Genomic DNA, 27,091 nt, shown 5'->3' with positions numbered 1-27,091 from the left:
GGCTGCCAACTAGACATGGAGCCATTGATCACTACCCGTTGAGCCCGACAATCTAGCCAGCTTTCTACCCACCTTATAGTGCATTCATCCAGCCCATACTTCCTTAACTTGCTGACAAGAATACTGTGGGAGACCGTGTCAAAAGCTTTGCTAAAGTCAAGAAACAATACATCCACTGCTTTCCCTTCATCCACAGAACCAGTAATCTCATCATAAAAGGCGATTAGATTAGTCAGGCATGACCTTCCCTTGGTGAATCCATGCTGACTGTTCCTGATCACTTTCCTCTCATGTAAGTGCTTCAGGATTGATTCTTTGAGGACCTGCTCCATGATTTTTCCAGGGACTGAGGTGAGGTTGACTGGCCTGTAGTTCCCAGGATCCTCCTTCTTCCCTTTTTTAAAGATTGGCACTACATTAGCCTTTTTCCAGCATCCAATGAAGTGAGCTGTAGCTCACGAAAGCTTATGCTCAAATAAATTGGTTAGTCTGTAAGGTGCCACAAGTCCTCCTTTTCTTTTTAAAGAGGGAAAAGGAAGACCTCAAATGATGTATTCAGCTAGTGGGCCTGATTCTCCATTGTCCCACAACTTCTGCAGTCATCAAGACCATGGCAAAGCTAATGCAAAGGGGGCATAAAATGGTACTGCTCTGATCTGGTATTGTTTTACATGTACTTTGCACTGGTGAAAATGGCCATGCAAAGGGCAGGGTGGTGAAGAATCAGGCCCCAGGGTGGTGAAGACTGAGATGAACAGAATTGTTGGAGGACAAAATTAGGGGCTCTCATCCAGTGCAAATCGTCAAATCTGTCGAGTGTCTCCCCAGTGTTTTGTTTTTTTCTTGCAGTCATAACATTTCCTTTGACAGGGAAACACACTGGGCCTGACTGAAGTCAGCATTGTGGCTCTAATTCCCCAGGTTTGGGTTCATGTATGATAGGCCTCACTAAAGAACCGCCAACCTTTCCCTGTGGCAGCGCCCTGCTCTCCAGCAGTAGGAACAGCCTGCCTCCCTTGCAGCGGCGGAGATACGTGCAGAAAGCATGCCCTTCACTCCACCCCCACCTACAACATAGCCCCTGTGCTTTTGCTCTGCGGGGGGCGGGGGTGTCCCATGAGAGACCATGCAGTGGCACTTGGCCCTGCACAGTGCAGGACTCCACAACAAAGGGGTGGGGACAGGTCAAGGACTGGATGGGTGCAGGCTGGAGGGTCCACTACTATGCAGATCCTCTTCCCTGGAGAGGGAGTGCTTCGTGGCTGCAGTGCCTAGTGGGGCCTGCCTTCCATGCCTCCACCCCAGCTCCCTGGGGAACTACCCCATGGCCGAGCCCAGCTGCTTAGGGTGGGTGCTGGAATGAGGGTTTGGAACAAACTGCTTCACCTTCTAAAGAGGGGCATCCCGGTCTAGCAAATAGGGCACTGGCCTAGGGCTCAGATAGCGGGGGGTTCTAGTCTTGGCTTGACTACTGACCTACTATCCAGCCTTGGGCGACTCAGTGGAACTTGCGTGTCCCTTCCTAACCTTATTTTCAATATAAGCTCTTTGGGTCAGGATCTGTCTCTTATGATGTGTTTGTATGGCATCTAGAACCATAGGCCACTGACCTGGACTGGGGCCTCTAGGTTCTACTGCAATAGAAGTAATAATTCATTTACAAGCATATTACAAGCAGACATTTGCTGTGTGACCTAGTGGCTAGAGTTTGGGACCAGACTGGGACTCAGAAAACCTGGGTTCCATTTTTGGTTTGGCCACTAGCCAGCCGGGTGGTTCTGGGCAATTCACTTCACAGCCCCATGCCTCAGTTTCCCGAACTGTAAAATGGGGATAATGATTCTGACCTCCTTTGTAAAGTGCTTTGAGATCTACTCACGGAAAGGGCGACCTATGAGCTAGGTATTATTATCGTTAATTACTTATTCAAAACTGAATTAGACTCCAACCACCAGATAGGGAGGGGAAAACAAAAATAAACTAAAGGGAAAACCCGACCCTGGGTAACTAGTTGAACCTTGCAAAATACCCTGCAGGTGAACAAACTCAAGTTCTATTAAACTGGAATCATTGGACTCACGTCTTCCTACTCTCATAGAAATGTCAATACTGTAACTGATAGTTTCATGTAAAAGGGGAGATTTGCATGTATTATTTTCTGCTTGCTCTTCCCTATTATTTCTCTTCTTCTGATGTGGTTTTGGACACAGAATACCTGGGAGCAACCTTTGAAGCTATTGATTTATTTAGCAGCGATCAGGTTTTCTGCTATGGAGAAAGTTGCTAACCTTGGGGCATGAAAAGTTGGTAAAGTGGGTAATTTAGAGAATGATAGAAACCATTAAAGAGGATTCCTGCTTTAAATGATAATAATTTCCAAAGTTCGGAAGCCTCTTTTAAATGTCAGGCTTTTACTTATTCATTCTCTACTATAGTGAGAAGACTCTTTAGACCTGAAAAAAAAATGAAATCCAAAATTTAAGGGCCTGATTTGAATTAATCCCTTTGACATCAATGGGCTTTTCATCAAGCTGTTCATGAGAGCCATCATCCTGGCTAGGAACTGTAGGTCATCTTTCCCCCTGATGTAAGTCCAGGAAATTAAGGGGAGTTACAACAGGGATGGATATGGCCCAGTATATATCTATGGGGGCAGATCCTCAGCTGTGTAAAGCTGAGGATCAAACCATTATATTGAGGATAATTCATGGGTAATTGCAAGTTATGACTGTACGGTAGCATTGCAATATTACAGAGGGCCTCAGATACCATATTAGTCTAGTGGTTAATCAGCAGAACCCATGATGGAAATGTGGTTGTATGATCACCACCTATATGTGTATTACTATAGCATTAAAATGTACCAGGGTATGATTTATTGGTACATGTTTTAGGTACTTTCTGAAGTATGAGGCCTGTGGTACTTCACAACGTACCTGAGTAGTAATGTAGCAATGGACTATAAATAAGCCCCGGAATATATTAATACTGTAATCATAATATGACTTTCTAAGTTTAAATCATTCTTTTTTAAAACTATCTTTTAAAAACCATTCTCTCCTTTTTACTGTGCACGGTACTTCCACAATAAAAAAAAACGAGTTGAAAAGAGAGGCCGCAAACATCTTCTGTTGATAGTCTTTGGTGTTGTGAGAAAAATATTGGAATTTCTAATCACACCAGTCTTAGAGCTGACTTTTAATCCCTGTTACATTGTATCCTTTATTTCCTGCTTTCTCTTGTCTCTTTTTATTTCCCTGCAAGGACTGCAGGGAACTTGCTGTCAAACTCCTAAGTAGGCAAAGTGCCTGCTGGGGCAATCTGTGAAGGGCAACACATACTTAGAGGCAGTCCCGGCCCTGAGGAGCAACAATGGGTGAATAACTGATTTTTCAGTTCTCTGTCTGTTCGAAAAAACCAACCATCGACCCCAACCAACCAACCAACCCCAACCAATCAACAATCGACCACAAACAAATTTTTTTTCCAGAATATTTAGCAAATCGAAAAGTTGAAAAACAATTCATTTCAGGTCAAATAAAACGATTTGGTCCCCCCGAAGCTAAAAATTTGTAACATTTAAAAAAAATAAAAGTAAGATCATTTCTCAATGAAATATTATTTCAATGTGAAAAAATGAAATGCTTCATTTCAGAAATGTCAAAACAAAACATGTCAACTTTCCTGGATTTTGTTTTTTTAGTTTGACTGAAACAATTTGCTGAACTCAAAACAAATCCACAAAATGTTTCGGTTGAATTGAATCCACATTTTTGGCCACAAAACCCCAAACCAAAACAAATTTTGGCTGAAAAATTTCTCGGAGCTCTGCTGAAGAGCATATGGATTAAATATACAAAATAAGGTAAGAACAGCATTATTATCCCTGTTTTACAGATGGGGAAATGAGATACAGAGAGATTAGGTGACTTGTCCAACGTCACATAGTAAACCTGTGTCAGAGCAGGGAACTAAACACAGATCTCCTGAATCCTCTTAACCACAAGACCTTCCTTCTGAGCCTGCAATGTGAACTTAACCTTGGTGGCGTCCTTTCTGTATGATGCCATGAAGTGATGTTGCATAGCAAAGCTGGTGAGGTTTGCTCAGAAATGAGTATACATGGGGGGCATAGTAAAGTCAGGAACAGACTGAACGCTTTTTAAATGTTAACAGACTTCTTTCTCTTTCCATTTTACCTTATCATACCCCAATGCCTTAAGTATTTTCCTGCATTATCTGTCCTTTGCTTTCAGCAATTTCCTTGCAAAGAGAGACTATTTTAAGTGCCAAGATGACACTGGGAAGGTAGCAAACAATGACTGCCCCTAAGTATTCAAGTATTCTCAGCCTCCGGGTGCAAAGGGATTCTGTAACTGTAAATGAAAGTGAAGTCTCCTACAACATTATTAATAGCCATGCACTACTTCCACCACACTTTTCAAATATAGATTTGATTGATTCCAAGTTCTCCAGGATGACAACAACCCTTTGTTTAGAGCACTTGCGGAAATTACTACCTAATATATTACCTAAAAATAGCTACTACTCTGATATCAGTCTAGTATACCTTTGGGACTAAATTCTCTAATGTTATAAATCGGCACAGCTCTACAGAAATCAATACATCTGTGATGATTTGTACTCGCAGAGAATTTGGACCCTCTATTCTTGATATTTTTGGATGCTGTCTGCAAGTAAAATTAATTCAGAACGACAAAGTATTCCACTGAGATTATTTTATATGTCAAAGCCAATCTGAGCACACAATTATCGGTAGTAAATTACTAATTGTGGTCAATCAATACCCATGTAGGTGATAATGGGCTTGAACTAAAACCATAGCTCTGAACATCCGTGAATTCTGGGAAAGTCTGGCTCCAGATCTCAGTTTAGGGTATTTAGGCTCCTAACGTCCACGGATTTCCACACCTCTCTGTATCTGGGCCTTAGTGTTTAACTTCCACAGCAATCCATGGTTAAGGTGTCAAATTCCATGATAGAAGATTTAATCACTGGCAGTTGCTGAAGATGCTTTCTTACATGTAACCACTTATCTCCCATAAGCATGGGACTCTTGTGAATAATATAACATATCCCTTGAGAGGTTGGAAGTGATTATCACGATACCCCTTCATGGCTCAAGCTCAAATGGGGTCAGAGCTGGAGAGCACGTAGGGAGGATATGGACAGTGCAACATCCTTTTAAATACTGTTTGAAAATGAGCACAAAGAAGAACAAATCAGCTAAAGCTAAGTCAAAGGCATAAAAAATGAAGATGAATTCGAATGGCTCTTTCTTCGCACTGATTTTTCATCAATTCCTGCTGATTACTGATAGCACAGCATGTGCCCTAAGCAAGGGCTGTGTATGAAAGCAGTAATGAAGAGATACTTGTTGCATGCTTCATTTTAACAAATAAATGGCATTCCCATTAGTTATTGTGATGGGGCACCCGCCCACTTCCCGGAATGCATTAGGACTGGCCCTGAGAGGGATAAAACCAGCCTAGGGAGGCTAAGCAGCAGGCAGCCAAAGGAGTGGCTGCAGGGGAAACAGCCAATTAGGGTGGTGACTGCAGACAATTAGGGCGGGAGCTGGGCCAGCCAATCAGGGCCCAGCCGGCCCATATAAAAGGAAGCTGCAGACCAGAGCAAGTTAGTCTTCTGCAAGGAGCTCTAGGGAGAAGACTGGTCTTTTAGAGGGCTCCTCGTGCGCTGCCAGGAATTGCAGGCTAGAGGCCCTGGGAAGAGGACAAAGAAGCTGGATTCAGAGGCAGGAGCCAAAGGAACTGAGGCTGTGGGGAAGTAGAGAAAGTGAGCTGGAAGGAAGAGGCAGCAGGAAGCTGCTGTTTGGGCCGGGCTACCCACTGTAGCAGCGGCCAGGCTGTGGACTACCAAGCTGCTGTGAGGGGTGGCTGGGCTCTTGTTGGAGGACTCCCCCAGAAAGGGGGGATACCAGATGGTGACATGGCTGGAGGGCTGTGCCACAAAGCAGATGCTGAGAGGAAGGAGTTGTAATGAGTCTGGAGGCAAAGAGAAGAGAGCCACTACCACCTGAGGGTGCATCTGCTGGGACTGAACTAATTCCCGAAATGCCCAGCAGGAGGTGCCAATGTGGTGAGTGACCCTGTGACAGTTATTTATCTACTTTCTTGGCCGGATCCTCAGCTGGTGTAAGCTGACATAACTTGTGTTATCCTCAGCTGGTGTAAGATGACATAATCTACTTGAGCAGATTTACACTAACTGAGGATCTGGCTGTCTAATGTTCATGAACACTGTGATGTATTGAAAATTGTGTACAAATTACAAGCCATAATTTTAAATCATAAAGGGTTTCCTGGTCCCTCTTGCAGGCTAGGGAGTTCTGAGGGAAGTGTGTGGGGTGTGATCAGTCAGTTGGCAAAAAGCCAGCCTAAAGCAAGGTTAGGTGAGTTTTAGCTCTCTGTTGTAGGGAGCAGCCTGCTTCGTCTCTCTCTGTTTTTGGTTCTTGTATGTTAAGGTTCTGGATTCTAAGAAATAAAGTCTTTACCTTTCTACCTTTCAGTGCGAGTTTCTTTTAATTTATCCAACTTCTGTTTGTCCACCATGAATATAACAAACAGTTCAAATGGTGGAGTTTCAGAATTTCAATAGTCATTGAAAATTAGTATATACAGGAGGTGCATAGTTCAACAGTACTGGGCTTCCACAAACTTAAAAAACTAATTAAAAATCAACTATCATAATGAAGAGGAAGATCATTTATTTGCTCAAATTCTATTACTCAAATTCTTATTGACATTCTTTTAACTTTAGCCACTGAAAATAATCATTCAGTACTAGAAAGTACCTAATTGTGTTGCATCCATCAGTGGACTTACAGTATTATCTTTCCTCAACCTATAAATGTGAAAGATGCAATGAAAAAGGGATAGGTAGCATTTGTGATATCCTGTATGAGTAAGTTACTTCTATAACAACACTCCACCTCTTTCCAGCTATAGATCTCAAAGCACTTTCCAAAGGAGTTTGGTATCATTATCCCCATTTTATAGAAGGGGGAAATGAAGCATAGGGAAGGTGAAGTGACCTGCCCAAGGTCACCCAGTGCTAGATCTGGGATTGAACTGAGGTCTCTAGAGACCTCAGTTCAAACATGCTATCCACTAGGCCACACCCTCACTGTAATAAGTGATCCCCTAACACTCTTTAATGAATTTCACCTCAAAGCACCCCTGTGAAGAAGGGAAGCACTATTAGCCCCATTGTACAGATGCATCCCCAAGGCACAGACACTAAGTGTGAGATGCTCAAAAGGACTTCTAACTTCTTTTGAGCATTCCACCTTAAGTGACTTGCCTCATGTCATTGAGGAAGTCTGGGATACTACCTTTAAGAGGTGCCTGTTATGTAAGCCAGAGGCAGAGTGGGATACTGAGACACTGAATGGAGCAGACCTCTGCCCAGGGACTTGTGCTCTAATGAACACCTATATAGGATATAGCAGAGTTTACCCACCTGTTAGCCTACTGGACCATCTTCCTTCCTGGAGGTGACACCTGATATACTAGACCATCATGGTGTTTCATAGTGACAGGTGAGGTTGCAAAACACTTTCCACTACTAACCTCGCTGTGATGTGGTGTATAAAGCCCATACTGATGATAGGGTTAAGGGGAGTCAGAGAGCCCAGTTAGCCCTTTCTGTGGCACTTGGAAGGGAGACAGGTAATCAAGGATTAGTCCCAGCTGGGGAGAACCAAACTGGGTGGCTCCCTATAAAGGAAGGACTGAAGAGTCACCAGGGAGGTGTAGTAGGGACCAGCCCTGGAGGGCAGCAGGAGTTCCAGGGGGTTGTAAGAGAGTCTAAGAGATCCTGAGGAAAACTCCTCAGCAACAAACTGGGAAAAGCCGTCTGGAGAGATGAAATTCTAGGAGAGAACTGGAGAGCACAGCTCCATGGCAGATGTCTGCAAGCAAACAAAGGTAGGAAAAGACCCAGGCAGCCAGTGAAGGTTCATCAGAAACAGACCCTAGCTGCCTATCAGAAGGGTCTGGATTCTATGCTCTTGTTTGTAAAATCTTTACCTCTCAGGCTGTAACTTTCTGCACATGGGCCCCTATCCAGGAAAGCCCCATCTGCTTAACTTTGAGCACATGTTTAAATCCCCTAATCATCAACTTATTAGCTGAGTTATGTGAAGATATAAAAAATACATAATTTTCCAATTGTGTAATTTAAAGTTTTCCTTCTCCCAAAGAATATGGGAGAACAACTCAAGACTGGCTAAACTGTCAAACGTACAATGGAAGCACGCAAAAGGTTGGGTGATGTGGCTCGAGTAATGAGGCAGGAAAATGATCTTTGCATGGATCTAAGGGTAGGTGGCAAGATGACATTTTTCATGGCTGGAAAGCAGAAATTTGTCTTCTGAATATTTCCAAATAAGAACTGCTTTTAAAATTAAGGTAATTTCTTTTTTAAATAGACCAAGATTGGTCTTTACTGTGTTTTGACCTTTGCATATTTAACCTTGCTTTTACTCCAATTCATGCTGGTTATCACCCTTTCCAGAATAATTTAAAGGGAATAAAGGGGAGAAGAAATTATAACTGTCACAGCATATTTCAAAAAGTTTGTATTCAATTAAGTACAGTGGGTAATGAGGTGGTGTGGTGTTCCAACCTTACAATTCCATTTCTAGTTCCATTGAACAAAGAAAGGAACAAAAGGTAACTAATGGAGCATGCAGAGGACATTCTGATTTCTAAGATGTCTCAGCATCGTCTTCAATCTGATCAATATTGCAATCCATAACTTCACTGGGTGCTTTATGAAGGTTTTTTAAGGCCGTGAGTCACAAATTGTGTTTAATCCTTCTGCAGGATTGACTCCTAAATGTCCCAAATCATCCTGAAGAGGAAAATGCCTTTTCTCCTTCTATTCTGCATAGTTCTTCTGAAGTATGGAGAAATCATTTGCTGGTAGTCAGCTGACCCACAAAACAAATTGTTCAGCCTTCTAGCCTCATCAATGCTCCAGGCACTCTTAAGTGTAAAAAAACTTGAGTGTGACTCCAGATCTATTAAGTAGCCTGACCTCCTTAAGCCATAAGTATAATAGTCACAGGGCTAGTCTACACTGGAAGTACTACTTTGATGCAGCTGTAGTATATCTGGTGAAGAGAGATTTTATGTATCCTGTCAGCATAAAAAACCCAGCTCCGCGAGAGGCAGATGCTCTCAGTGGGAGAAGTGCTCCCATCGATATAGCACTGTCCACATCAACGCTTAAGTCAGCATGGCTTACGTCGCTTCGGGGGGTGGCTTGTTCACATGCCTGAGTGACACATAAGTGGTAGCGTGTACAAGCCCATAGTTGCTTGTTAGGAAAACATATGATTACCTCCGGTTCAATGGGTATCTCTAAATACAGACCCCATCCCCAACTTCATCACTCTTTTAAAAAAAAACTTCAGAGCTGGGCAGTGAGAGCTTTTGACTAAATGTTTTTGGGTAGAAAATGATGATTAATGACGACTGAAACTTTTCACTGGAAAGGGTTGGTTTTGGCTAAAATCTTGTTGGAAGGTTTTTTCCTCAGGCTCCAATTTCTGGTCAACCCACAAGAACCACCTAAGAATTGCTTGGTTCTTAGAATACTCACCTGGAATGTAAGAGACCCAGGTTCTGGTCTCAAGCTCTGCCTGATTCAGCTATTTGGAGGCTGAACTCTTTTTGCAGAGTGTAGGGTGTGTTATGAAAAACTTTGGAAAGTCTATGTCCTGTCCCAGTGTGGATCAGGAAACTTCTTGAACTATCAAACTTTCATGGGCTGGAGAAACCATTTTCTTCCAAGCTCTGTCTAGAGTAAGGGTCCTACACTTAGCAGCTCAGTTCTTGCCCTGGGACCCATCATTGGAACGCCCACTGACTTCAGCCCAGAGAGCTAAAGTTTGGCAAAGTCCTAAGTAATTGAAAGAAGGGGCTTATCAAGGGAAGTGTTTAGTACCTCAGGCTACAGGCATCAACCCTTACGCTTAGGGATCGCATTTGAAAATGGCAACCTGTCAGAAATGTTTCCTCATTTCTTCCCAACTTTGGTATGTCTCCCACAAAGTTACACTGCTTTGAGCTACGAAGGAGCCAACATTCACTCCTGGGCAAATGGTAGCTGTGAGGTACAATACCTCCTGGCTAATCAGGGCTCAAAACAGGAGCTTTTTTGTTGAATGAGGGGAGGCAGCATGGTCATGTGGATCAAGTGCTGTCTCGACTAGGAATCAGAAGGCTTCCATTCCCGGCTATGCTGCTGATCTCTGGGCCTCTGTTTCCCTTTGTCCACTTTGATCATAGGTTTTTTGAGGCAGCAATAGTCTCACTGTTTATTCAGCACCTGCCACGATAAGGCTCTGCTCTTGGGTGGGGCTGCTGACACTAACACAAGTAACTAGTGCCTGTAAACATTTAGAAAGTCAGGAATCCTCCCTTTCTGGTGTAAGAACAGACCCCGAGCATGAGCAATACTGCCCTTGCCTTATGACAGGGGTATAAGCCTTCAGAATCTTGATCTGGGTCACGTCTCTGGGGCCAGGAAATAAAATGTCCAGAGTTTTTAGTCTGGCTTCATGTGTTTCAGACCCTTAGTTCTGTATATACAGCCCTTGCTTCTAACACTGGGAAATTCCAAGCTTCCAGTTCATAAAACTTTGTGTGGGGAAAGGTATTTTTGGTAATTTTTAGAGATTTCTAAAATGTAGTCTAACCTTCCCTCTCCTTTCAAGACCTCCGCAGGTACACTCATGTAACAAAGGGATTCTAGCCTTATATAAAAAGGCAGAGGAATACTGGAACCAGGCCAAGTCTGAAAGCTTTGAAACGTGTGTGTACATTATAGGATGACATGGTGTTCTATAAAGGTTCTGTTGGTACTCTGTGGAATGGCTTATGTACACACCAGATACCGATCAAATGTTTTCTCTTGTCATTGTACCCACAGAGTAAGATAATGCTGGTGCTAAACTCCAAAACAATGCCCAAGAATTCAGGATCAGACCTTCCTCTCATGTACCTGGTGTAATTTCATTGGGTGAAATCCTGGCCCCACTGAAGTCAAGAGGGTGTTTTGCCATTGACTTCAGGGACTTCACGCAGTGAATTTAGTGGAGTTACAGCCCTGGCTACAGATTAACTCTCAATTTCAACAGACACTGGACCTTGGCTGAGGGAAGGAAGAGTTATCTAAACTGGAGATTCACAGAAATGGAGGTCTGGTGGGGGGAGACCCGAACTTTAATTATTTAAACCAGCAGTTCTCAAACTATGTGGTGGCACATGTTGAGCTTTGCTTTAGCTAAAAAATAGAGCAGAGCTTGTGCCTCCACTGGGCTCTTATACATAAATATAAGAGGAGGAGGGATAACTCAGTGGTTTGAGCATAGGCCTGCTAAACCCAGGGTTGTGAGTTTAATCCTTGAAGGGTCCATTTAGGGATCTGGGGCAAAAAATTGGGGATCGGTCCTGCTTTGAGTAGGGCGTTGGACTAGATGACCTCCTGAGGTCCCTTCCAACCCTGATATTCTATGATAAGTAAGGATGACCATGGGATGCAAGTCTGCTGTGAAAAGTGATACTGATGATCACTTACTTCTGCGCTGCTGCTGGCATGTCACCACCTTCAGAGCACCAGCTGCTGCTCTCGGCTCTGCCTTCAGAGCTGGGTGGTGATCTATGTATTTGTGGGAGGTGGGGATGTAATCAGCTACAGATAAAAAGAAAGGGGGAAGGCAATCAAATACGTTTGAGCACCACTATTTTAAGCTAAGCACCACCCCATTTATTCCTTTGGAATTTAATGGAAACTGTTTACTGTTCAGCTGGAACATATGGTTACATTGCTCTGTTCTGTCAAAATCCATACCTAGTTGACTGTCCTATATCTTACTGATTTAGAAATGTTGACTTATCACTTATGCTAAGGATGAGTCATTATATAGTTGCACTGTGTACTGAATTAATTTGGTTTCTGTATTGAACTATAGCTGTCGATTCTAGATCCTCTCATTTCCTTGGATCAATATTTCCCCCCCATTCTTTTCAAAGTTTGCAAGAAAGGAAGTCTAAGGTACTTAACTTGCCCCATTACCATGGTCTCTGAGTGCCTAACACCCCTATGAGTTAGACAAATAGTACTTTCCTCATTTTAAAGATGGGGAAGTAAGCCACTGAGACCAAACATCTTGGTGATAGTTTCACAGATGACTGTGGCAGAGCAGAGACTGGAATGCAGGTCACCAGAGTGACAGGCTGACACCCTAACTACTGGACCATCCTTCCTGTCTTACAGAATTCTATTCTTTATAAGCCCCATGTAGGAAAATGCCACCTTCTGCATACTTATTTCAGGCTTTCTGTAATTTCAATCATCATAATTTAAATTAGCCCTTTTTAACCTATTGGAATCACGACACAAGATGCCCTTCTACAGCCTAAACTAAGATGATCCCACCCTAGCCACTGTATCTTCCAAAACCTTGAAGAGCAGCAGTTCTGTCCTATTACTGTTTCACATGCACCTAGGCCCATGGCAGCCAGAGCCGGAATGGCCCCAGAAAGGAAGCTTGCTGTAATGCCCTATTGGCAACACAATCCATGTATGCTTCCCTGAGATCTGCCATGTTCCACTAGAACGTCGACGACTTGCACCAGCTGAGGATTTTCTGTTCACTTCTTTGTCTCTCTGCTTAGATGACCAAGATAGGGTGGTGGTATGTAGATCTTCTCCTACCAAGAGCTGGACTGAGAGCATTAGCATATATTCCAAAAGTCACCAATCCCTCCTGGGATTTGATTGCTATTTCCCAGGGCCTGGTCTGAATTGTTAACCTAAGATTCAAATTCTTTGCATCCTTCACCTTTAGCAAGCCATCTCTTTCCCTATTTGCCATATCTCCCTAGTGTCTATCACAGATACAATGTACCTGATACCTTTTTAAAATCAACATGAATTGTAAAAAAATATTTGGTAGCACCTCAATTGTTTTTCAGAAGTAAATACCATGATTTGATTTGTACGTGAACAACAGTAGAGAAAATAAACTTGTCTGCTTGTTCCACAGGTCACTGTCAGGATGACAAAATGTTATTGCTCTTCTGTACCTCTAAGAATTAGAGCAATGCAGTCCCTTGGCAGTTATGTCCTGGCCATGTCCTGATTGCCAGTCTAATAAGAACTCATGAAGACCAAGATTTATTATAACCATCATGCCTAAGAGCCCCAACCAAGGACCTGGACTCCAGGGTCTGGTACTAAGTGTTGTACAAACTCAGAACAAACAGACCATCCCTGCCCCAAGGACCATACAGTATAATACAAGGCCAATAGATGGCTGCAGACAGACATGGAAGTACAAGGAAGCAATGAGACAATATTGGCCTCATTCAGCACACCAGCGATCTAAACCTTGTCAAGTGTGTGTTTTGGTTTTTGTAGGCATCACGCAAAGGAGAGTTGTAAAGAGTATAATGAAGTAGCTTGGCAGTTCTTTTTGGGAAGACCGATTCTGGTACCCTTGTACTAAGTAGTTCTTTACTCCTTAAGCAGGCCCTCTCAAACTGCCCACTCCCTACCTGTTCCTAGCTCCAAGGGCCAGATTCTGATACCCTTTCTTATAGGGAGTAGTACCTTTGTTTTGATCTTTGGGGAAGGGACTGTCACATGAGAAATAGCAGCTTTCCTCCTCCACAGCTGGAATTTGTGCCCATGCTGTTTATACCAGTTATGGCCACATCAGGCTAAACCCAGTTATAACCAAAACATTACATGGGCAAAGAGTGTTGGTGTACAAACAAGAACAGTGAAGTCAGGGTTTTGCAATGGACACTGCCTGAAGCAGCTGTATGCAAACTGAAATGGCCACGTGTGAAATGAATGTATGTCCCTGTCCGCAGATTAGAAGAGGAGGACAAAGGAGTAAAGACTAATCTGCTCCTGTCTGTTTCTTTTTCAGGTACCTCCATCATCCACCCTCCTTGATGTTAAACATAAATTTCACAAAGCATGTAAGTACCCTGAACATCTGGCTGGAAGGGGGGAAGTTTAATGCTTGGAAAAGTTTGTCAAATTAACTTCACACAGGACTTAGATTGTCCTGACAGCTGTTTTGGAGTAACAGTGACACCGTGGGAGTGCTGTAGCCTCCCAGAGCTGTAGCAGGGTAGTATAAAATACATCTAACTCCTAAAAAGGGGAAGACCTTTCTGGTGTTAATATTACAATAGCAACTAAAGGCCACCACAGAGATTGGGCCCTGCAGTAAGTTAGGTGCTGTACAACACACGGTGACTGACTGTCTTGCCTATCTAGACTACATTCTTCAAGGCGAAGGAGGTGGTGTTTAGAGTGGGTTGAGATTCTTTTGCTGAAATGTCTCCTCCATCACAAAATGCCAACTTGCCAAAATGGAAAGCTTCTGCAGACAAATATTGGCTTTGATTAACCCTTTGTTGGGAAGGCTTCAATTCCAAGATGCAATTGCTGGTCAAAACCAGAGATGGGCAAGGAGCTGCCACCCGCCTCCCAACTAGTTGATGGCCAAGTGGTTGGGGCACTCATCTGGGAGGTAGGAGAGTGGCACCTAAGTCCCTATTCAGAGCAGGGACTTAACCTGTCTCTTCCGCATCCTGGATGAGTGCTCAAACTACTGGGGCTATTGGCTATTTGGGGTGGGGTGTGTATGTGGGTGCTCTTCCTGGTTCGTGCAGAAATTTAAAGGTCTTGGTTTCATCTTGAAGCTCAACAAAACCAAATGTGAAAACCTCAATCTTTCATTAAATGGAATTATTGCTTTCTGCCAGTTCTAGTAGTATTGTCCCCATTTTACAGATGAGGAAGCGAGGCACAGAGGTTGTGATTTGCTCAGGGTCACACAGTAAATCTGTCACAAGTCCTCCCTTTCTTCTTCCTTTAACCATCGGACAATCCTTCCCTTCTTCTAGGGTTGTTCTTCTTTTGGTCTTCTTTCAGATAGTTGAGTATAAAACAATAGATCCTGATAATTTGTAGGTTATAGAGCTGGTGCCCAGGCCTGGGCAGAGAATAGAGCAATCTTACTTGAATCTACATTCCCTCCTCCTCCACATGCACCTATAAACATGAGTGGTGACGAAAACGTGGGAATCGGAGCTGGGAATGCACCTAGAATCCAAAGCTTTGTCAAAAACATCTGTAGAGAATCCTGATGGGCGTGAAAGGAACTTAAGGTTTGCATGATTCTTACCTCTGGTATGATACTGTCCCTGGCTCACTTCTGCAGCATGGGCATTAACTATTTCCCAGAATAAGTGACTTGAGGCTGTGTATGTGTCTTCCAAAGATGAAACTAAGGAAACATTTGACATCTAGTTCTCTTCCTACTGCAATTGCTGATTGTAGAGGTAATGATGCAACATGGCTCCTCTTCCTCTGTTGAGCTGATGGGCCAAATTTGGGAGATAGTGTATTTGAAAACAACTGGAAAGAAAACTAGTAAGTGTATTGCTCTGTGACCATCCTCTTATTCACTATTCCCTTTGGCTTAGCTAAGGCTGTTACCCTGCAGATCCTCATAGATAATATCCTGATGTATATTATCACTGTTGTATATAAGCACCTGCTACATTAACATGGTCTTACTGAAACTGGGTTGGGCAGTCCTACTGGACCTTGACCATTGAATAAATGACATGTGGGCTTGGAATGCCATTTAATGTATGCTCTTGATGTGAGAAAATAGAGTGGTGTCAGTTCAACTTTTACATTGAATAGTACCTTCAGAGCCTGTTCCAAAGCCCACTGAAGTCAATGGGAATCTTTCTACTGAGTTCCATGGACTTTCCATAAAGGATATGACCCATAGGTAGCCCCGCTGTTATGATGTACAATGGTGATAAAGCAAATATCACTATAGACTATAGAATATAGCTCAATCCACAGGTACTTACTGCCATATGTCCTTTTTAAAATTGGGTAGGCACAAACAAATATGCTGCAATGTCGTCTTTTAACTCTGAATTGGCTCCAAATCCTCATAATATTGAAGTAAATACAAGAAACTTCATAAGTCCTGATTCTGCCACCCTTATGATAGTGCCTTCCTCCATCACAACTCTCTGAGCTCTGTGAGAGTAAGGTGCTACTCTAGACAAACTAATGGAAGCAGAGGTTGTCCCTTAGGTTCACAGTCATGCTTCAGACATCTGTTTGTAATTCCCATTCTCTTGAGTAAGAGCTTAACACCAGGAGGAAATACCTGGTATTAAAAGGCTCTTGACTCCAAGAAAGGCAAAATAGGAACCATTGGCAGGAACTTAAAGCCAGACAAATTCAAACTAGAAATGGGGCACACTTTTTTTAACAGGGAAGGTGATTAACTATTAGAACAAACTAGCAAGAAAAGGGGCTGATTTTCCCATTGTTTGATCTTTTCAAATAGAGACTGGATTCTGCTTTGGAAGAGATGCTTTTGTGAAACACAAGTTACTGGGCTCAATACAGGAGTAACTGGGTGAAGTTCTCTGGCCTGTGTTATGCAGGAGATCAAACTAGATCTAATGGTCCCTTCTGGGCTTAAAATCTCTGAATCTCAGGGCTGAATTGGATTGTGAAAATTTACAGTTGGTAACTTTAAACATCCCTTTTGGTGACTGCTCTTAAATTATTTCTGTTTGTCTCTGTAAAGGTTTGAGAAATTCAGAACAGGAATGGGTTGAAAACTATTCATGTTCTTGTGAAGAATGTTGTGGGCAGCTGGGGGGTTGTATCAGTTCAATTAAGTTTGGGGTTTTTTTATAAATTCACTTAAACTGTTGCAAATCCCTGTACAGACTCGTAAACTGACTTAAACTTGGTTTATAATGTTGAGACACTAATGCTAAAAATGCCCCACAAGGGTATACACCAGTTTAACTAAGATCAAGTTGGAATTTTTTTTGGTTAAACCAGTGCAACCTGGTGTTAAATCAGCCTTGTGACACCATTCATTACACTTAATAGTACTTTACTCCTCATGGACTCCTAATGACTTCACTGGAGCTGTGTATGGAGTCAGGTGCTACTTAGCATGATAAAGGTATGACTGTGTAGCTCTATATTGCTCACAGGGAGAGCTTTGTGACATGGCTTTTCCTGTAAGTTTTTGTTCCCCATTATTCTATTACTTCTGTCTAGTCTCCCTAAAAAGCTGGATTGTTTTCTTAGGGCTGGTCTACACTATGGGAGCGGAGGAGGGGTTGGGGAGAGAGAATCAATCTAAGTTATGCAACTTCAGCTATATGAATAATGTAGCTGAAGTCTACATACTTAGATCTACTTACCATGGTCTTTTCACTGCGGTGTGTCCTACGGGAGACGCTCTCGCATCGATTCCCTTTTGCGCTTCTCGTTGAGGTGGAGTACCGGAGTCGACGCTAGAGCGACTGGCGGTTGATTTATTGTGTCTATACTAGACACGATAAATTGACCACCTCCCCCCCCCACTGGATCAATCACTGCCCATTGATCCGGCCGGTACTGTAGCATTTCTTTCCTACCAGTTCTGATTTGCTTGCTTTCTTGGGTATTTTTTCCTCAATCCAACTTTAACATTTTTGGTTTAATTTCATCCCTTTTCTCCCACTCTTATAGCTGCTAGCATTCATATATGTGCATATGCATGGATGCACAAATGGGGCATAAGGGGAAGGCAATCAGAAAATACACCCCTTTTATGTAGGGGTAAAAATGGTTGCAGTTGTAGAGGTTACATTTTCAGTGTGGTGCTTTCCATAATGCTCAGTCTATGTGGAATTTTATCTTCACCTTAGATAATGGAATGTATGAGATCTCATCCACTAATTACCCTCATTCTATGGTTCCCAGACTCAGTATTCTCAAATAAGCATGCGTGTGCACCTGCTCTCTCTATCCATTTCCTGTTGATCACCCTTGTCAAGTTCTCTCCCTAGCTCATAGCCTGTCCTGATGAGCAAGTCCTCTCTGTGCAACACCAATCCTTTCTTAGTAGTGATGAAGATCTGATTCACTGCCCACGGCAATGAAGAAGGGAGTGACAACTGAATTATAGATAGATTTATTTTAAAGAGCAGGATGGATCATGCTCACCAGGTTACAACTCGTTACTGTCTTTTGAGATTCTAATTGCAGTAGATTCTAACTCGGTCTCCAAGACTTCATAGGAACACATTCTGAAGTCCGTTCTCACTCCTCACTCGGGCAAAATTCCCATTGGCTTGACAGAGTCCCACTGAAGTCAAACTATAACCCATTGATGAGTGTTTGTTACATTGATTTGAATGGTGCAAACCTGGTCCACAGCAGCTGAGGATCAGGACCTCTAGCATCTATGAATCAGGGAAGAGTAGTTTAAGGTGAACTACCATCCCCCTCTGAGGTTCAGGGTTTGTTCTACCAAATCTGATGCAAGTTGAACACTTGGGTCTTCCGGTTCCTAACCCTAGATCATGTAGGATATTCTCACAGTAATACATAGTGGTTAGAGAGCTTTTCAGCTGTAGATCTCAAAGCACTTTACAAACAAGGAAAGCATCGTATATCTCACTTTTACAGATCTAACTGCTAGCATCTCCTTTGAGTTTAATTATTCTAGCAGGAAGTGTTGCCTAGAGCTCTGGAGTTGGACTCAGAATGCTGTTATTCCTGGCTCCTCCATTGGCCTGCTGGGTGAACTGGAGCAAATCACTCCACTGCCTTGTGCCTCAGTTTTCCCATCTGTAAATGGAGATAATGATACCATTCTCCTTTGGAAAGTGTTTTGAGAGAAGACCAGGGCGTTACCATTTTGTTCAGGCCCATGCTGAGCAGTGGAGGGTGACAAAATCAAGCATTGACAATTAAAACATGTTGATCCTTATGTGCTTTGTCTAGTGCAGTGGTTCCCAAACTTTTTTTTCTACCAAATACTCATTTGGTATCTGACTAAATGTCCTGGACCCCTTTTACTTTCAGTATTACTGGAATACCTATGGCAGCATGACCTCTCCCACCCAGAGGGTGTCATTTTGTTCTCAAAATTGCTGGAACCTCTTTTTAGCCCTTGTTCAACGGTCAGACCCTCCTCCCTGTGACTCACAGCAGACTCTCCAGGGACCCCACGTTAGGAACCATGGGTCTGGTATGTGTGTGTGTTTTGTCAGGCTTTGCTTTTCCTTTTGAAAAAGCATGGTTTGAACAAGTCACTGTTTTTAATTAGAGGGCAGGCTAAACTTTTGGGGCTGATGTCTGTGGCATTCTCTCTTTAATTTTATTTTGCAAAGTTTTTGTTAGAGTTGGGAAAGATTCTTGAGGACTATAAAGTGTAAAATGTAATAACTACTCAAGGATCAGAGACCCAGCCTCTAGAACAAGTGATAAAATGGAGACGCCATCCAGCATACTGATCGAGGAAAGGATTTCAAGGTTATGGGCAAAAACTACTGAGGGGGAAAAATGGTTGTATCAGCAGAAGAGTAGAATAATAGAATGAACCTGTGGGATCATAAAGCAACATTGCTACCAAAAGCCAGCCCGAAGAGGGCTCCATAACCTCCATAGGACAGGAAAGAGCAGAACTGTCTGAGGTCACGGGGGACATGGCTCAGGAGCAACCCATGAGCTGCAGCTCTGGCTGGAGGCAGCAGCCTGGCAGCAAAGGGAGGGCTGGATAGCAGGCAGCTGGGGAGATGGGGCTGGAAGGCCTGAGCTGGACAGAGTCACTCCCTGTTGCTGGCGGGGGGCTAGCTGGAGCAGTGGGTCTCAAACTTTTGTACGGGTGACCCCTTTCACATAGCAAGCCTTTGAGTGTGACCTCTCTTATACATTAAAAACACTTTTAAAAATATATTTAACACCATTATAAATGCTGGAGGCAAAGTGGAGCTTGGGGTGGAGGCTGATAGCTCGCAACCCCCCACATGTAATAACCTCATGACTCCCTGAGGGCTCCCAACCCCCAGTTTGGGAACCCCTGAGCTGGAGCTTCAGCAGGAGTGGAGGGGTCATGGTGCACCCCTGGACTGCACTGCCCCTAGGGGCAGTGTTGGGAACTGCTGGGTTTATCTATTAGCTGTAACTGTTAAAGCAATCAAGGCCAGGGTGTCTGCACTTTTTATTTCTGGCAGCCCGGGAAGAAATCTCTTATTGGACTGAAGTGTTCTAGGGAGTCTACCCTGGGCTGGAGCCCATACAGCCCAATGCTTGGTGCATGCACAGAGCTTGCCTCTGGTACACAGAACACACGGCCAGACAGGTAGGGGGAAGTGGGGTCTGTTACAATACACAACAGGAGCTAAAGAGAGATTCTGGCTGGTGCATGTGTCGGCCATGTATGCTCAGGGTGGCAATCTGTCCCCCTCAAGTGGTGGCTGGGCCAGCTTGAGATCGAGCTTGCTACAGCCTTGGCTGAGAGATGCCTCTCTTAGCACAGACAGTAGAGGCTTATGCATTAAGCCAAAGAGGCCCCAGGCTTGATCCCGCTTGCTGCTGGCCAGGATCTGTCTGCATTCTTCTTGATCTAACAAGTGTTACTAGAGTGAGCTCAACAGAATGAAAAACAAAGGAGTGGACTAAAATCCTTGTCCTCTAGCTACACAACCTGAAGCTGCCATCTTTTGAGATAAAATATAGTCCAAGAGTGCTCTTCAAATGAGATGTCTATGTGGGTAAATACTTTGTACATGCAGCACCAGTAGATAGAATCAGCCATAGGCTTTGGAGGACCAATAGAATGTGTTTCTGTGTATTGCAAAGGGCTTCCTCTGTGCAGACGTTTATGTGGGCTGCTCAACGAAGGAGATCTCCTTTAGGGCCTGTTCTAAAACCCCTGGAAGCTGCTGAAAAGATTCCCATTGACTTCACTTGGTTGTGCATCAGGCCTTTAATGCATGGTAGGATTGGTTACCCTCTCCCCTCTGTGGCTTTGCAAACAGAAGGTGGCAATAACACACACAGCCGTAGGAGAGCACATTGTCCTTTTCCAGCAGCTCTGCGGGCCTCTACCCAGCCCCCTGCCGCCTTCTTTCTGAACATCGAGGGCTGTCTGCCAGCTCTGCTCCTCCTGGGGCTGCTTTTGCTTCTCAGCTGTGCTCAGCTCAGACAGCGCGTGGGGAATGCTGACTGCTTGGAAGAGGAGCAGCTCATTTAAAAATGGCTGCTTCCTGTTTGCATGCAAGCCTGGGCCAGGTTTACAAAAGGGGGTGAGTGGCTGTGTGGGCCATGCTGGAAAGGGGATACCTAGGGTGAAGCCTTCCCTTCCAGCAGTTGCAGTAAGGCCAGCCCCACATGTTCAACAATTGAGTCAGGTGCAGCCAAAATCATGAGATCAGCTTAACAAAACAGGACTCTCAAAATCACATAGTTAGGATCTTTCCATTTCCTATCTGGGGTTCAGCCACGTAGGATACACCTCTTCAAGGGTTTCTCTGCAATCAGAAGGGCTAGGGACTTTTTTTAAAATGTAGACTGAGATTCCTCCTGACTCCAGGAGCTTGGTCTTTAAGGAAAGACACCAAATAGGACACAGATAACAATAAAATCATGGGAGCTGGAAAAACTGCAGCTATGAGAAAGGATGAGTATTCTTAATACATCAAGTAATTCCATTTGCAGAACGGGCCTGACACTAAGCTACATAGGTCAGAGAGGTAACCAGGCATGCTCTGGGGTTTAGTCATTAAGAGTATCATGAAGGAGGCCAGTGATTGCTCAGCAATGCCTTGCCTACCAGTTCTGTAGAAGCAGGGAAGTCTGATAAGAGTCTTGCTAAGAACCTGCAATTCCTCTGATCTCTCCACACTGTCTATTCAAGCTGGAATCTAAGGTGGGAGAAAGTTAATGAAATCTGTCAGTCTGGATGCCTGGAAAGACAGATCTGCACTATGAATACACCTGCTGGGGACTCGGAGGCTAAATCATGCAATTTATGGCTCTTCCAAACCAGTTTTGTAGCCTAGGCCTGTCAATCAGCCAGGAAGCCTTCAAGTGTTACACAAGCTGAAGAGACCCAAATAAGCTGTATCAAGGACATGAAGGCTCCCAGGGGGATCTTTCCTGCCCTCTCCGCTGAGGAGAGCAGGTTTTTTATTTATGTAATATGAAGGGGTTTTTTTGGAAGAGTGACCTGATCCCATCCTGGGGCCAGGGGCTGGGGCTGGATTCTCTCTCTGGACAGAAAGATGGTTGTGGAGGGGGCAGTTGGTTACAATTCACACATTCTCCAGATAGCTCTCTCCAGCCCGGAGCTATGACTGCAAACCATGGGCTTGTATAGGGCAGCCAGAATCCCGCTGGCCAGATTGGTCGACTGCAAGGCAATATCCATAGCGTCCAATCCCCAGTGCAGATTTACAGATGATGTGGGCTTGGCAATCACTTCCATCCATTCTTTTCAATCAGATTTCCTCTGTCCATGTTCGTAGTAACTCAGCTGGAAATGCACAATGACTTGTGTTCAGCGGGGACAGATAATTAAAGCAAAGGGAGTGAAGAAATACAGCAAGTTCATTTGGGCAAATTATTCATTCATCTTTGTTGCCAATGGAAATGGGCTGACTGGGAGAAGACGTTCGGAGGTTTTGGTGCAGGTCAAAGCTACAAATAGAAACGTGTTATGGTGAATTTCTGTACCACATTAATGAAAAAACTTTAAAGCTGTGTACTAGAGTTCCTTACAATGATCTTACTGTCTTTGAGACAACTACGTTTACTGAGCAGGTTTTAACAAACACTTGGATGTGTTTGCTATTATTACTGTAGCATCTGTAAACCCGAATTCAGAGTGGGGCCCCTTACTCTGTGTTTGTGCTAGGTGTAGTACAAAGTAAGAGACAGCTCCTGCCCCAAAGAACATACAATCTAAATGGGAGGACAGATAAATGCTTTGAGAGCGTCATGCCTATTTTACAATTAGAGCAGAGACAGTAAGGCCCAGATCTACAGAAGGCCGTAGGTGCCCAAGGGTATTTCAGCAGTAGAGCAGCACAGCTAAAACACTGCAGCTGGGCCACTGTAGTGCCATAGTATAGATGCTTCCTACATTGTTGGAAGGGCTCGGTGTGTGTGTGTGTTCATGTTGTTAATCCACTTCTCTGACAGGCGGAGCTAGGTCAATGAAATAATTTTCCCATCAACCTAGCTGCATCTACACCAAGGGGTGAGTTTGAGCAAACTACAGAACTCAGGGCATGAATACACTTGCAGATGTAGAGCGCTTTGAGTGAAACCCACCTTCGGAGAGCGCGGCAGGGAAAACGCTGCAGTCTGTCCACACTGACAGCTACAAGCGCGCTGGCGTGGCCACATTTGCAGCACTTGCAGTGGCATTGGGAGCGGTGCATTATGAGCAGCTATCCCAGCATGGAAGTGACTGCAATGTGCTTTTCAAATGGGAGGGGGAGCGGGTGGAGTGTGACAGGGAGTGTGTTGTGTGTATGGGGGGGAGAGAGAGAGTGGGTTTGGGGGGCTGAGAGCATGTCAACATGCTGTCTTGTAAGTTCAGACAGCAGCAGACCCCCCCATCCCCGCCTCTCTCTCACACACAGCATTCCACACTAATGGTCGCTTTGTCTCGGAGCAGATAAGCAGCCAGCTGTCAGAAACAGAGTTTTCAAAGGGCATTTCCGTATTCCTACAGCCGATTCCAAACAATGATGAGTGGCCACTTGACTTAAAGGGATTATGGGATGTTTCCGGAGGCTGATCAGAGCGCAGTAATGCAACACCTCGTTCATACTGGCGCTGCAGCGCTCCAGCAGGGGTGCAGCAAACTTTATTCCACTCGCTGAGGTGGAGACCAGCAGCGCTGTAGCCACGGAGTCAGAGCGCTCTACATGCCTTGCCAGTGTGGACGGGGAGTGAGCTAGGGTGCCTGGGGCTCCTTTATTGCACTGTAATTTGCAAGTGTAGCCAAGCCCTATGGGTGTGAAATTTTTCATGTAGCTAGGCCACTCGAACTTCTAGCTGTAGACCAGGCCTAAGTCTGTGAGGGGGTGGGGCTTAGGAATCACCCCTCCCCTCAGCATCTGCTATTGGCTAGCTTAGGTGGTGCTCCTGCCCACCTCGCGTAGCGTATTGGCTGCTGTGAAGCCCATTCTTAAGCGCCAATCTCTCCCCATTCATTGTATGGGGAGCCTAGGGGCCTAATTCAGGTGTAGTGGATTCCACCGAGCAGCTAAGTGTGTAGAAGCTAAGCATTGCCACACTCAGCATTGCAGTGCCTAAGTGATTCATTAAAGGACACATGGACTGTCCGTCTCGGAGCGGGGAACTGAGTGCAGAGCTCTGTGTGGCCCCCTAGCCTCTTATGTTTTGTTTTCATCCACACAGCAAGAAATATGAGGCTGCCCAATTGGTTCTGTTCTAGACACATCTGCACAAAGGTTTTTGTATCACAGACAAGCGCCTGTCCGCTGATCTAGACTTGTGTTAGCTGAACTGGTGGCTCATTTGTCCGAATAACAGAGTCACATGGGGAACTTGTTGTTAGTTTCATTTACTTATTAAATGAAGTCCATACAGTGGAGGTTCTACCACTGATCTCATTTGGTTTAAAAAGAAGAAGAAAAAAGCTAGATTGAGTGATCAATTCTGAGACTTTTCCTGAAAGGCATTTTAAATGTTTAGTTCATACTTGTCCCCCACCTTGTTTGTGTCTCTTCATGCTCCTAGGATTTATCTACAACTCCTGTTGGACAGGTTTGCATAGCAAGGGTCCATGAAAGAAGGCTCCGGCTGCCACTGAAGTATCACACTTGTCTGTGTGTCTCAAGAGTGTGCATGGTGCGTGTGTATAGAGGAAAGGCATTGGGGTCACCAAGTTAAAAGCTTCTTTTGGTACCCTCCATTTCTTTTTTATGGAGAGTTTGAATTGTGGGGGGTGGAGTGATTAGGAATAGCTATTTGATCAGACTCAGAACATTGGATCAAATATTCCTGGAGTGGTGTTTTCTGTAGTTACAAGCTACTCCTCGTAGAGAATCTTTATGATTTGTGTTAACTCATGACACTGGTGAGGCAAGCCTGAATTCCTCAGACAAGGAGGGTGGCTTTGTGTTTCAAACTCTGGGCAAGGATTTAGGCTGTCTGGGTTCAGTTCCTGATTTTGCTGTAGGCTTCCTGGGTAACCTTGGGCAAAGTCACGTAGGGCAGACATTTAAAGGTATTTTAGTGCCTAACTTGAATAGAAATCTGGTACTTAGGGCCTAATCCAAAACCTATGGGAGTCATTCCACTATTTGAATGAGTTTGGATCCGGCCCTTTCTCTTTTCTGACTCAGTTTCTTCTCTGTAAAATGGGAATAACTTTCTCCCATCCTTTGCCTGTCTTGTTTAGGTCACGATCCTGTAAGAAGACCTTGGGACTTTGGCACATATTTAGAGTTAGCATGTGTTTAAGTGTTTTGGTGACTCCCAATGGATGCTTACATGCTTTGTTGAACTGGAGGAATCTCGAAGGATGGAGATTTCTGAAATCCAAACCCTACTCTGCTGGTTAAATGTTTTTGAAAATAAGAAGGCCTTGATAAACACAGAAACGTTTCAGCATTTAAACCATTGACAGAACAGTCAAGATCAACTCAAAAACATTAATGCAAATGAAAATTGTTTCCTCTTTTGGCAGCTGCTGCTTTGATTTTATTGCACTGCATTAGCAGGACTACGATATTTCTGATGAGTAATGTAGTAATAATAATAATAAAAAGGCAGTGAATCTATTGAGACGTATCTTGGAGCAGAACTGGTCCTCTTTGCTCTCTGGGACATTTTCCCTGGCTGAGGTTTACAGAGCTCTCACACTGCATCATAACGACATCCTATGTAAACAATCTCCGAACAAATGTAAAATGTCATTTAAATGCCTCATTAGGAAAAGGAAATTTCATAGATTATTGGATGTTTCTGTGACCTTTTTTATTTTACTTTCATTTATTTATGTTTGCATTTGCGGGGGATTTAATTGGCAGATATGCAAGAGCAATGACATAACTCTTTTCCAAGGCTGTGCTATTATTTATCCTATTTATCATTGTAGTGCATAGGAGCCAACTGAGACTGCGGCTCCATTGTGTCAAGTGCTGCATAAACATGGAATGAGGGCCTGAGGAGTTTACTGTCATGATCACAATGAAGCAGGTTCAGGCCTACAAAATGCTACGAACTTTGATCTTTTTTTAAAAAAAACCTCCTGGACTAATTTAGACTCCGACATTCAAATTTTTCCCCAGTAACCAGAGGTGAAAGTCAGCCAGTCCAGTCTGGTATGGCATACCGGACCAATCGGCTTCCCCAGGCTGGCGATTTAAAGGGCCTGGGGCTCCGGCGGTGATTTAAAGGGCCTGGGGCTCTGCTGTGGTAGTGGCAGCTGGAGCCCCGGGCCCTTTAAATCGCCCCTGAGCCCCAGGGCTCCCAGCCGCCTCTGCAACTGGCAGCTCTGGGGGTGATTTAAAGACCCCGAGGCTCCCAGCCGGAGCCGGGGGCCTTTAAATCTTGATTTAAAGGCCCCGCCTCTTCCATTTGAGGCCACGCCCATGCTCAGGACTCCAGCGTATGGGTAAGTCCTTTAAGTTACTTTTACCCCTGCCAGTAACAGACATTGTTAGCATTAAGGCTGTGTGCTCAGTGGGTGTGTTGGGACAAACGGTGGACGCTGGGAACAAACAGTGTAATGAAAGCTCAAAGGCAGAGCTGCTGAGCCAGGAGAGGAATCCTGGCCCCACTGTTGTCAATGGCAAAACTCCTACTGATTGCAATGGGGTCAGATCTCTCAGCGTGTTCGGCACCTACAAATGGGCCGGATTTCCCAAAGATCTTCGCTCCCATAGAGGCACCAGAATGAGGTGAGGAGATTTGCAGAAGAGCTCAACACTCAGCTGTTCCCCAGGGGAGCTACTAAGATCTTCTGCAAATACAGCCTTATGTGGCATGTCTGGTGATCTGCTGTAAAGTTTGGTCCTGCAGGTGCTGGTGGGATACAGAATCCCGAAAGACGTGGCGATGCTCTCCCCTGTTAAAAGTTAAAACAAAGGAACGACCCCTCTGTTCTGAGCTCTCAAAGGGGCCTATGAGAGGAAGAGGAAAT

General features: G+C 44.2%; 1 protein-coding gene across 4 annotated transcripts in view; it reads left to right on the top strand.

Annotated features, from left to right (window-relative positions):
- TECRL (trans-2,3-enoyl-CoA reductase like) overlaps positions 1-27,091 on the top strand; it is a 116,443-nt gene that overhangs the window by 11,636 nt on the left and 77,716 nt on the right. For all 4 annotated transcript variants that reach the window (XM_037896577.1, XM_037896576.1, XM_007069914.4 and 1 more), the window contains exon 2: positions 13,994-14,045. In XM_037896577.1, the coding sequence (XP_037752505.1) occupies positions 13,994-14,045 (52 nt within the window). The remainder of the gene's footprint in view (positions 1-13,993; positions 14,046-27,091) is intronic.

This window comes from Chelonia mydas, chromosome 4, assembly GCF_015237465.2.
Source record: "Chelonia mydas isolate rCheMyd1 chromosome 4, rCheMyd1.pri.v2, whole genome shotgun sequence".
NCBI lineage: Eukaryota > Metazoa > Chordata > Testudines > Cheloniidae > Chelonia > Chelonia mydas.
The sequence above is the reverse complement of the archived record's forward strand: the minus strand, read 5'-3'. Positions and strand labels throughout refer to the sequence as shown.